Source organism: Camarhynchus parvulus, chromosome 3 (genome assembly GCF_901933205.1).
Source record: "Camarhynchus parvulus chromosome 3, STF_HiC, whole genome shotgun sequence".
Taxonomy (NCBI): domain Eukaryota; kingdom Metazoa; phylum Chordata; class Aves; order Passeriformes; family Thraupidae; genus Camarhynchus; species Camarhynchus parvulus.
Window position 1 is genome coordinate 48,062,403 of NC_044573.1, and position 12,718 is coordinate 48,075,120.

Sequence of the window (12,718 nt, forward strand, 5' to 3'; positions counted from 1 at the left end):
TTTCAATTTCTGGCAGCATTGGCAAACTTCCGCCACATTAAAGCAGCTTTGCCTTCCTGTGTTGGTGGTAGCTGAAGACTGCCCTGGTGGGTAACATTTGAATGTTCATTGCTTCCTTAGAAGCCAGGCTATCAATCAGACAGTTTTCAGATTACTTCCTCCTGTCTCTTAAACTGCTAATGAGAAGGTTTTGTTTACTTATTGCAAATGAAAGGCACAGCCCTACAGTCATGAAAGCCCTCAGACCGTGGGCACTGGCACTGAGCTGCTGCGTGCCTGCAGAGCGTCTTTGCTAAAGCCTCGCATGGGCTTTTGCTAAGTTGTGTTCAGAGAGGGCAGCAGTGCCACAGACTCCAGGATGGTGAGGGACAGTCAAGCCATGAAACTAATTCTAGCACCCTGTCAACACATCTTAATTTTTGCTCTTGTAAGAGTGTCTTTTGCTGACAACTGCCAAGTGAGTAAATAAAGTGGAGCACTTCTGTCAGCGCCACAAATAATACCCTGGAGACACTGAGAGTGCTCTCTCTGATTAGGCCACCAATATTTCTGAAGCCTGTAGGACCCTAATTAGCTCAAAAATTTCTAATTCCAGGAATTTTGACATATTCAAATAAGCAGTGCAGTTCCAAAAACCCAGTCTCCTCAAAAGTATTCTCTGTAAAACAGCTATTCAGCCCCCACCAAAATTACCTGCTTTGTCCATTGCCATGGACATTGTAACATCCATGGCTTTATAATACAATGCTGATAAAAATCCAAGCATAAAATATGTTACTTTAATAGAGAAAATATGCAAATAATATGAAACAATACAGAATAATATAGCACAAGGCTCTGCAATTGTTGTTGGCTATCTTTAGAGTTTCAGCTGTTTGTTTCTGATGGAACAGGCCACTGACCCCAGGAGCCCCTGCTCTATAACCCAAGCTTACGTCTCCAGGTTGTCACCCTCCAACACTGTTTGCACAGGTAAGTAGCCAAGCCGGGGATGCTTTGCAAAATACTTCTTGGACCGGAATTTATTCTTCAGCACCTTCGTGAAGTCCCGTACATCTTCTCCAGATGTGGTCTTAAAAACAAACAAACAAACAACAACAACAAAAATTCAACATTGCTAAATGGTACTGATTTAATGTCAATATTATTGATTAATATTGCTGGTGCTGTCCTGAAAAAGAATACAAGGAAGAATTTTAAAATTTTGGTTATGTTAAAATTGCCTTTTTAGTGTCCTGAGATATGGGACACAATAATAATGCTAATGCACAAAAAAATTCTCTTCTACTGGAAAATAATAAGGCTTCAAATTCCCAGCCATAAATGCATCTACCAATTACTTTGTGAATTTGAGAAAAATTGACACAGGTTCAAGTCTTAAGCTAAACATTTCTATCTGGTCTTAAAAACCACAAAAATTTAATTTTTGAGAAAAACTTAAAAAGGGAAAAAAATCAATTGGTAAGATATAGCCCTCACTGCCTCCCATTCTAGACCTACAATAGAAAACTTTACCACAAGATGGGAATGGTACATGCTAAACCATTCTCTGCTGCAATAGCCAAGTTTTTAATAAGCATTTTCTCCAGTTCTCTTCCTATAGGATTCTGCCACTACCTGCAATATTCCAGAGTAAAAAAAATTCACAGATGAAGTGGCCATCAGTGTACAGGCACTGTTCAAAAGCACAGGCAGGCCTGATAAGAACAATTAGCACCTGAAGTAACAAACTCAGACTGAGTCAGTGGTCTCCTTACTACCACAGAGTAAGATTAGGACATAGATTACCCACAAGATTCTACAAGTCTAAATTTACAAGTTACAATCAACACCTTCCATCCCTCCCAGCAGCTTTTTTACTGGTCCTGACTGATGCAGCCTCTTCCAAAACTGGCAAGTGCTTAGCCCCATCCCTCTCTGCTCCCTCCCTGCCCACCACCCTGTCCTGAGAACAAAATGAAAATTTATTCAACTGCTTCAAAAAATCCCTTTAACTGGTGATAATCACAGCAATATGACAGCTATTTTGGTAATACTATTCAGCTAACTTCTGCTACAAAAGCAGGGATACATATAGGCATAAAATACAAGGCAAAAATGGCAATAAAGAGATCTGCAGGAAGAAACAATAGTATATGGTCTGCCTTTAAAGTGTATGTGCTCAGACTGTGCTGAGTATTTCAACAGAACATCCCCTTCCAGCCAGTACTACTGAGCATTTTCTCTTGCAACCGCAGTAAAGAAACCACGGGCATTCACCTCCAGAAATACCTGAAGATTTGCAACAGCTTTTACAGACTTTCAGTCCAGCCTCTGTAACAAACTACAAATTGCATTCCTGTACCTTCTGCCTTGGGAGAAGCCTGTTAGCATCAAAGGATGCCAAAGCCACTGGACAACCATGTGGAAAATAGACAGGAAGACTTCAGTTTTGTCATCTTTTTCCCAAAGTACTACCAAGAGGTCTAGGGGCAGGTCAGGCAAACTATTCTCTGCTGTCAAAACCTAAAAATATTTCTGTATTCATCTATATATTTTAATATAGGTATAATATATGCAGTTACAGACTCCGTAACGCATTTCAGATGAGCAATAAAAATAGCACAACAAACTAGTGTTGGTAGGAGCTTCTCATATGTGGCATTAAAAAGTAGACAACAGAGTGAATTTGTGATTGAGGGCTGTTTAAATCCCTGAATTTTAATAAAAGTGAATCCAGGGAGGGTTCACAAAATCGTTCTCAAAAAGCATCTCTCCAACCACTGCACCATCCAAAGAAGGAACATGAGGCCATGCAGAGGGCTGCTTACTCTCATGCAACAGTAACTCTAACAGATGCAACTCTGCCCCAAGGCCAAGGAATGAAAATTTTAATACCTACACATGGTAGAAATAAATGTCTACTGAGCTGCCAAAATTTTTCCTCTGGTGTATTCTTTATTTGGTATGACAACCGGATTCTCAGAAAGAGGACTAATATGACTGTGTACTGACTGAGCACTGCAAATATTAACCAGTGAAATTTGAGCGGATTCGAAAAGACTATTTTAACTTACATACAATTAAGGAGCAATTCTCAAAAATGGCTTTTTTTTTTCTTTTGGGCATATAACCACAAAATACAATCCAATCCAAAATCATGCCAAGGGAGATGTACTATAACACTTTCCTTTAAAAAAAGAACAGCCAGGAACTGTTGTGTAGAATCTATCTTTTAAATTAAAACTAGCAGGTACTTTGTACATTTGCTTACATCATGACATCTTGGCTATTTCCATACAAATTAATAGTACAAATAGCGCCATTGCTTCAGACCTACTTCAAAAGCAAAGAAAAAATACTTTCCTTCACTGAAAATTCAGTTCAAAGACCACGCCTTCAAACTGAATTTAAAATCTCAGTTCTTAGAGCAAGACAAAGTTCAGGAAGAAATATTTTATATCCATGGCTGTCATACCCAACTAAAAAAACATCGTAACAATTGACAATCTGGCATCAGTGCTCTTCAATACACCAGCCAGGCACAAACAGAGTTATAAGCAACAAACTAAGATACAATTATTTGTAATCCAATAAAAATTTAAGAAACCAGGAAAGCAGTGGAAAAAAATGAGCATGGTGAAATAAATTTTCTATACATATCCTAAAAACCCAGTCGGTGTCTGCTTTCAGTGTATTGGAAATAGAACAACTATTCATTGGTAAAAGAGTAATACCAAGATTGTAATAAACTAATTGTAGAGCTCTAAATTACATAACATACAATATAAAAATTACAATAAATATGTGAAAATGAATAAATAATATAGAATACTTGTAATACATATATATTTAATTTTATTCATTTCTCAGTAATCTCTTTTTCAAATGGAAGCCCACATTCTTATTCCTTTCACTGCATCTAGCTATGTAAAAGGACTAGTCTACACCTAAGTCATCATTCTCTTAATTACATTTATTATAGCTAACACAAAACCAATTAGCTGTTTTAATACACACAGTGAAACTGATTCCCAGAAGAGATGTGAACCTCCCTAAAGTATGCTGTCATTAAGCCCAGCCACATTAATATAACACAAGTGCCACTACTGAGAGGATTTCCAATTCAAAAAAATCTAAAAATAAACTGTGTAGGTAGTTATGTAGGACTACTCTCAAATTAAATGCTAGGAAAATCTAACAATATTTTTACACATCTGTGTAAAACTTTACATTAAAAATCTTATTTCCCCATCTTTTCGACAAAGATTATGTAAAGGTGAAAAATAAATGAAAATAATTTTGCATTTCTACTACCTAAGAGAGAATGATGTTTTCAGATGCTTCTCACACCTACCTCTAAATCCTGGATGAAAGAAGAGACATAACTGAAGTTATTAAAATTATTTTTTTCCCCCAGCATCAAGAAAACTAAATTGCAAGCTAGAACAAATGCAAAATGGCATTACAGATTAGAATGCAGTAACTACATATAACTATGAGGAGTAAGTGGTCCTAATCTGAAATTATGAAGCAATTCTTACCTAAAGCAAATATCACAAAAGTCATTACAATGGAGAACATATTCCTTAACCCATTCTCCAAATTATTTTAAATTTGATAAGAACTTACTGTGCTTTTGAGAAATCCCTTTATACCCTACACTGAACCATTCACCTGAAGACAATTAAATGGTCTCCCATCCATCTGTGACTAAGCTGCAGTTCTAAATGTCAGCTTAAGTAATGGAAGCATTTTTTTACCTATTTATTGCTAGTATTCTTGATAAAAATGTATTAATATGCATTAGCAGTAAGAAAGTGAAGCTAGATTTTATTAATGTAGTTTGGTGAGTACATGCATTTGTAGTCTGCTTTACAACACTGGCAAAGAAAGCACCATTTTAACATCAACAGCCTTTGAATTTAGTTGAAAAGGCAGAGCAGATGCACCCTTCCTGTTCAAGCTATTTGTACTGTAATATAATGGATTCTAAGAAAAAATTCAGTGGTCTTTGGTGCTTTTATTTTATTTCACAGACGCAGGTCTATGCTATTTTTCAAGCATCATTCAATTTAAACATATAAGCTATTCTACTAACTGCAAAAAATTTTGCAATTCTTGATTACTGTATTGCATTTAATGATTTCAATATGTAGAGAGGTTTAGCAACAAATTAGTATACCAATAACAGAGCATTATCACAAATAGCAAGAATAAATAATACAGGATTCTTTTCATGAAATCAATTCTTTATTCCAGACCTAGATTGGATAAGGCTAGTTAAAATAATTTGCATGTGGGTACTGATTATGGAAGTCTAACAGGCATCTAGGTCTGTTCATATAATGGATCATTTCTTTTTACAGAAATGGAGGTAGCAGAGTACACTTACATCAGGACCCAAATAAAATTCCAGCTCTCATATTCCACTTCCAAATTAACTGGGGTCGCTGCTGGACCTCTAATTTTATGCATCATCTGAATTATACGCCATTTCTTTTCTTCTGCTCTACTTAAAACTTCCCCAAGTTCCTTCCTTTCCCCCTTTTTACACTGGCCTTCCTTCCTTCACTCTAATCAAGAATGTCATTTTACTCCCCTTATTATCCCATAGAGGAGTCACCTGATCCCTCCTGTATTTCATGGAAAGAAGGGACTTTTGCCTTACATTACCTTAATTTACACCTAATATTGCCTTAAAACCACATTTTTTCTGCAGAGTAACAGAAATTTTTATTATAATGTAAGCCATCCCTATTTCCAGGGACAGAGAGGATTCCAGCCGTTTCCAGAATAGATCTTCAGTTTGTCAGCCTTCACTTGTAAATGAGATGGCTCACGGTTACACAATGTGAACTTGTTTAACAAGACCTGAAAATTCATCTTAGATATCAAATCTGCTGCTGCAGACAAAACCTGGAATTCATGAGAAAGATACCATAATGTTCTAGGGAAAGTACAACACCCCATACCAGATGTAATCTGTATTTGACTAACTCAACAGGAAGGATATCTTATCCTGCAGACCAGCAGCATAATCTGTTTCAACACTCCTTACACCTCAATTTCTGAATTTCCTGCATATTATAGACAGTAAAAAAGAGTATTTCTGTTCCACTAAAGATGAGACTTATAAGCAGAAAAAAAAGTGCATTTTTAATGATGTCTAATCATAGACCTCCAAATCCTGAGGTTAGAATAGTCATGTAATAAAATATAATGAACATTAAAACCAGCTGAAAAAAACAACAAATCTACTTAAAAATGTTCTTCAGAGTATTCTCTGACATGCAGATTTATCAATAAAATATTAACATTTGGTTATAGAATTAATGAAAATACATTTACATTACTCATTTTTATTTTCTGACCATAATGAAGTAAAACCACTACTTTATAGAATTTGAATTCCATTACAGAAGACACACCAGACAACAGAGAGGGAAAACACAGGTAGTAAGTCCAACAACTACATCAAAAGAGATGAATAACTCAATGAATTTTTGCTACTAGAAGAACCCGCAGAATTTTGTAACACTATTGAAAATTGGCTCTGTTGAATCAGCTCTAGTTACATTCTGGTCTGAATTTTTCTGAGCATGCAGTCCTCTCACCACTCTTGTGTAGAGCACATACAAATTATCCTATTAATTTATTTCTAAGGTAAAATTCTTGACTGTAAACAGCTATTTGTTAAAAAAAGCATGAGTGGTATTCGCATGTAGAAACGCAGCCACTGCTTCAGTTAAAAAAGACTCCTAGGAATCTCCTTAAAAAATTGTGCTTGAAACATCATTAGGAAAATACAGTGTTATAAAATTAATTTTTGTCAGGTACTACTGGTAAACACCTCACACCATTTCTGGTTAGAATCTTCACACCATTTCTGGTTAGAAACTATCAATTCTGGTTTTTGGGCTTTTTTTTAGCTACACATCAACTTTTATGTATCCCGGTAAACAGCAATCACGCAACAGAATGAAACACAATCTATTTCTAGCCACGTTTTCATGAAGCAAGGAAATGCTGGACCCAAAAACATAGACCCCTAAAAATATTAATGTGCATTACTAGAATATTAAATACTCTTTGCCATTGGCAGAGCAATAGTAAAGCAAGTCCTTTTTCTCTGACATGTTCTTACCCTTACTGTGTGTGTATATATGTTAGTATACAAGATCAGCAGTTACATTTCATATTCAAGCTTTGTTTTACCAATCAGAAGTGAAGTTTAAGCTCTCTCAGAGGTGGATACTGCTGCTCATTTCTACAGAATCCAAACACTCCCTACATAAAATCAGTCAAACCTGAAAACCTCCTGATGCCTTCCAAAGAGAAAGGTAGGAAGACAAGTTTTACATTAAACATATGTTAAAGAAATCCTGGGTAGGTAACAAAGATTATGAAAAAATATTTAGACCTCAAATCTGGGTTGTTATCCATTAGAAACACTGAGCAAACTGGTACTCACAGGTATACAATACTCCACCATTGGATAATGCAATTTATGCCCCTTTGCTGTGCGGCCAGAAAAGAAGCAGCTCTGACAGACATCATAGTTGAAATGTTTTAAGCTCCGGTACCTGTGGGGACATTAAACAAAGTGATTAGAGGTTTGCTTCTAATTAAGCCTCACAAAGCAAATTACTCTCTGAAATGGGTCACCTGCTTTTCAGCAGCAGCAACACAAGGACACACTGAGTTTGTTGGGATTAGCTGAGAGAGAACTTTGAAGTGTGTGAGTGTGCGTAACCAGAATGTGGCACAGCCAGCACTCATCATGGCTGCAGGCCCAGGGACAGCAGTGCCACTGCAGCAGCTGCAGGGGACACAGCAAACCTGCAGCCCTCTTAGTCCGCAGAACCTTCTACACTACACACCTCACTGAGTGTTTAAAAGTTCCTGTCTCCATAACAATATAGAGAGCCATCTGAAATGCATTACAGAGTCTGTACCCGCATATATCAATCACCTGCTGCCCAAGCAGCTTTGATGCAGAAAATCGTACAGATATCAGCTTCATTGATGGACTGGGAAGAATTTATAATTTTAAAGTTTTTACTGACTTTAAACTACATTGCTTTAGTTTTTCTTTTCCTCTATTTACTATTCATGTGTTATCTCAAAAAAACTTTTATAAACCAGTCTGATTTATTTCAGTTTTTATATTCAACAGTTAAATTAAATGTTTGTAAATAATTTTGATGTTCAGAAACTCAACAAACATTTCAGAAAACTAAATTCTCAAGAATTCATGAATTGTAAGAATAATTTAAAATTCATTTAAAAAATACACAATGATTTGTTCACTTTTAGTTGATTTTTAAGAGAGTGTATGCATAAATAGGTTAAGAAACTTCTACAGTATCCATTGTACTAAACGTAATCACCAGGAACATGATTTATTTATTTATTTATTTATTTAGACTAAATCAACAGTTCAGTTCCAGATTGCACCCACTGTTTCTATGCTATGGTTGTTCTGACTGGATGAGGTTATATCATTTGTATGAAACTAAAATGAGCTAACTGAACCAAACTGAATAGCTACTGAATAGTTAAAGTTTAAATTAAAATTGCTTCCTGAGAGCAGTTTTCCAGTACCCATCCACATTTTTCCCCTGTTGAGTTTTATGTTTTGTTTTGCAAGAGAATATGTGTCTATAAATGTAAAAGTTCACTTTAAAAGATGCTGATCCAACTTGTTTATAATCTTTTCTCAGAGACAGTGCATTAAATGGCTACATTTACCTTCTGCTAAGATGCTAGATGCTTTTGTTGTTGCAGATCTCTAGCTTCATTGTAGAAATTATTTAGAACGACCCATTCTAAATGGGTTTTTGTCTTTTCTATCTCTCTGCCCTCCTACACATAGTACAACTTAGAAAACTCTAACATAGCTGTGCCAGAGCTTTGTCACCCTATGCTTCCTCAAACAATAACAAAGACAGGAACACTTAGAAAACTTCATCTCCTCTTAAGACAAGCAATCGATCAGATCATTACTTTTGCAAATACTTACATATCTATATTTATAATAAAAAAAGAAAAAGAAAGTTGCTAGCTCAATCCTGTAGGATTGACTAAAGCCAGCATTCCTAAAACTAGGCAAGATTAATCTAACCTCAGGATTCATATTATTATCCTCCAAAATAACAGAAAGATGGAGGACAAAAAGCATGATAAACAAAAATTCCTCATCTGCCTATAGACCTAAAGACAAAACTTAGAAGCACTTACATGATTGACTGCTTTATATTTTTCCTAGATAACACATTAGACTCCATGACCACAGTAGAGGAAAAAGCCAGTTATGCTCACCTCTGGCCTCTAATGCAGATTTTGGAGATGAGAGTTGCCTCACTTTATACACTGGAGCAATCAATTCACAAATGCATGTTAGTCATAGCATTACTTACTAAGGGTACCAACTACAGCTTAGGAGAATAACATGGAGAATATTCCCCATGTAACATTTTCTTTTAGAATTCACACCTTTCTTTGGAAAGAGAAAAGTTAGGTTATGTTCAGGGACATAGACAGGGACTTTGCAAGTCTCATCACAGCAACATATCAGTGTTTGTTTTAGGCAAGGAAAGATTGATGTTGAAGGGTGTTTTATACTGCCTGGCATAAGCGAATTTCCCAAGCCTTATGCAGGAGAGCAGACAGACAGTCCACGTTTTTTCTTGCTGACCACCTCCTTATGTTTACAGAACACATGGGGTGCATTTATACTTTATTTGCTATCTCTTGAATCCACCAATCCAAAACCATCTGATGACAGCCCACCCTGTGCCTCCTGTGTCAGGCACAGGACCACCGAGTGTCTAAACAGTGGCACTGCATGAGCCAGAACTGCAGTGGCTCAGGCCACACTGTGGCCTCACCATGGGTGACAGATCCCATCTTAAAGAAGCTAAACCGGGAAAAATAGAAAAAACTTCATTTGTTGGAAGGCTTAAAAATGTGGATATTTTCAGAGAAATAATGCACCTAACACCTCTCCTCTTACCTAAATCCAACAATTGGACACTCCTTACAGATGTTGCACTTGGCCTGATGTTTTGCTGTTTCTGCAGCTGCCACACGGTGCAGAACTGGTAACCACACCATAGACTGTGGTTCTAAGCGCATCCAATCTATGAACTGCTTTACAGTTATTTCTGGCTTATTGTGGTTCTGTGGAGAGAAAAAACCCACATCCAAATTAAAAAAAAAAACAACAAAACAACAGACTAGATTTTCCTTAGAAAATCTATGGAAAAAAGACCCCAACAACCTGCAAGAATTCCTTCCATGACAGTTTAATCTAAAACCATTTACAGGATACAAGAAATAACCTCAATGAAAATTAAAATAAAGAAAATAAGTTAAGTCAATAAGATGTTAGAAGACTAAACAGCTGTGATAGAGTGGACAGATGGTAAGAAAGATGGAGGACATAGTACAGAAGTAACAGACTGTAAAGTAAAACTGTCTTTCAACCGAACTGACTCGAAAAGTAAGTGAGCACACACTGCAGTTCAGACATACTGAAAACATGGTTATCTTCTGAGTTAAGATTGATGACAAAATACTATAAGTCAGTAGTGCTTACATGTGTGTACTGATTTCCCCAAGACTTGTCAATTTTTTATTGTGTTCTAAGCCCATGGTGTTCTTTCTAGTTAGAACATTAAATATAACACACAATAAACAAACAGGCAAAGAACAAGAAAGGAATCTGCCATTTATAGCCAGTCACCACAAGAATATATTTGAGCTAATGTATTAACATGATTGTTTTAAGAAGCAAGCAAACACACTTCCACATTTTCTTTAAGTTATAAGCACCAGAGAAGCCTAGCTACAAAAGTATTGTATTCATCAACTTTGTCAGCAATAACAACAGAGCTCAATATTTCTGAGCCCAATGGATGCAATAAAATAAAGCTTGAAATGAATGTTATTCTTAAATGGTAACACATGATGGAAAGCTTCTTAATCTATTCATGGTCCAAGTTCATTTTTGGCAATAAGAGGGAGAAGCATGGAAAGAAAAGTGTGTTTCTTCCTCACCAACAAAATACTTGTTTTCACTGGGCTGAGATAACTGACATGCAGCTGCACATTTTCTCTACACCCTCCTAACCAGGAACTAAACTTGAACTACTCCTGTAAGTTGAGGGATTGCAACCTCTTTATCAGTATAATTGCAATAATACATCAAGTATTTAAACACTAACTTGCTAGTACCCCCCCTCCCCGCCATAGCTGAATAGCATAGGAGATGGGGTAGATACTGGAGGGACAGAAAGGGTCCCTTTGTGAATAATAAACGAAAAATTTATTCCAATGTGACTCAAACCACTCAAGGCCAGTGATAGGTAAGTCAAACATCATCCCTTATTGTTTGAAGCAGCAATGTTAAAACATCAGGGGAAGCTTTACACGGTTAACTGGTGAAACCAACTTCTCTAAGTATCTATCAAATTATTCATGACCTGGACTAACACTCTTCCAATCCTAATCACCTGAATCCAGAAATTAATCTAATAGTTCAGGGAAAAAGTCAGCACAATTGCATTTTTTAAAGAACTGGACAAAAATGTATAAATCTCTGTGAAAGAATGGCAAAAGAAAATCCTCTGAAAGTTCACTAAAATCTTTAATGTTCAATTCAATAAAATCAGAAATATCCAAGTCAGTAACTTTATATAAGCCATGGTGTATTTTTAATCCATATAAAATTTCTGACAATGCAGCTGCTTTCATAAAAATAATGCACTGAAGCAGAACGGCTATCACTAACCTAACATTTGGAGCCTTAGGCATCCTTGAAAAAGTCTGAGTTAGTTGTGGTCCATTACAACATTCTGTTTTTAATTCTCATCTTCTTTAAACAGACAGACACTCCTTGCAGCCTCATTAACCCCCTGCATGTAGTGTGGAGCTTCACAGCAGGCTGCAAGAGCTTTATTCCATGTTCTGATCTGCTGCATAAAGGCTTGCAATATAAAAAAGACTACGCTTGAAGTTTCATGCAACTGCAAGGTCTTTTGTCAGTAACATAATGCTAAATAATTTCCTCATGCACAAGGTCAAAAATTACTGTCAACATAGTTTTCTTGTTCTGTTGAGATCATGCCTTAATCCAGCTGGAAAAAGCATGTTGTTCTCACAGCATCAGGTTGCTTTGAACAACGCAAAGCAGGATGATTGGCCACCACAAAATTTTTAACAGCTTTTAGAGCCACAAACACTGTCAGAATCATGAAGATTTATATATTCTTTTGGCTAAACACAATCTGTTTGATTCTTTCCTAAACCATAAACCATCTTTCCCAGCTGCATTTTCACATGAATTTCCCATACTTAGTTGCAGGAGCATATTCATTTCTGTTCAAAACCCAGCGGATGTTTTTATATTCCTCTCTTCTTTTTACATCAGCATGTATAAGTGAATCTGTAAACTTAAGAGAGAGTTTGGTTTTATTTTGTTCTTCACATGAAGGTCCTTATCTTACCTGTTGGAAGCAGCTGCGCACACTGGGTTCAATGTTGCTGCCACCAAAGGCTGCCACTTCCCCAAGCTGTCGCGGGATCTGGATAGCATCGTGAAGCAGAAGGCCCAGCTGCCTCTGGTCACACATTTCTGTAGGGCCTGCCACCTCCTTGAAAAGGTCTGCAACATCAACAAAAGACACCATCTCATTCCATTTCCATGTACACCTCCTTTTATTCGGTAATGCTG

At 36.6% G+C, this 12,718-nt stretch overlaps 1 protein-coding gene across 5 annotated transcripts in view; it reads right to left on the reverse strand.

Moving 5' to 3' along the window:
• UTRN (utrophin) overlaps window positions 1-12,718 on the reverse strand; it is a 342,692-nt gene that overhangs the window by 25,685 nt on the left and 304,289 nt on the right. For all 5 annotated transcript variants that reach the window (XM_030944526.1, XM_030944527.1, XM_030944525.1 and 2 more), the window contains 4 exons: window positions 12,492-12,649; window positions 9,998-10,164; window positions 7,454-7,565; window positions 936-1,072 (listed from right to left, as the gene is read on the reverse strand). In XM_030944526.1, the coding sequence (XP_030800386.1) occupies window positions 936-1,072; window positions 7,454-7,565; window positions 9,998-10,164; window positions 12,492-12,649 (574 nt within the window). The remainder of the gene's footprint in view (window positions 1-935; window positions 1,073-7,453; window positions 7,566-9,997; window positions 10,165-12,491; window positions 12,650-12,718) is intronic.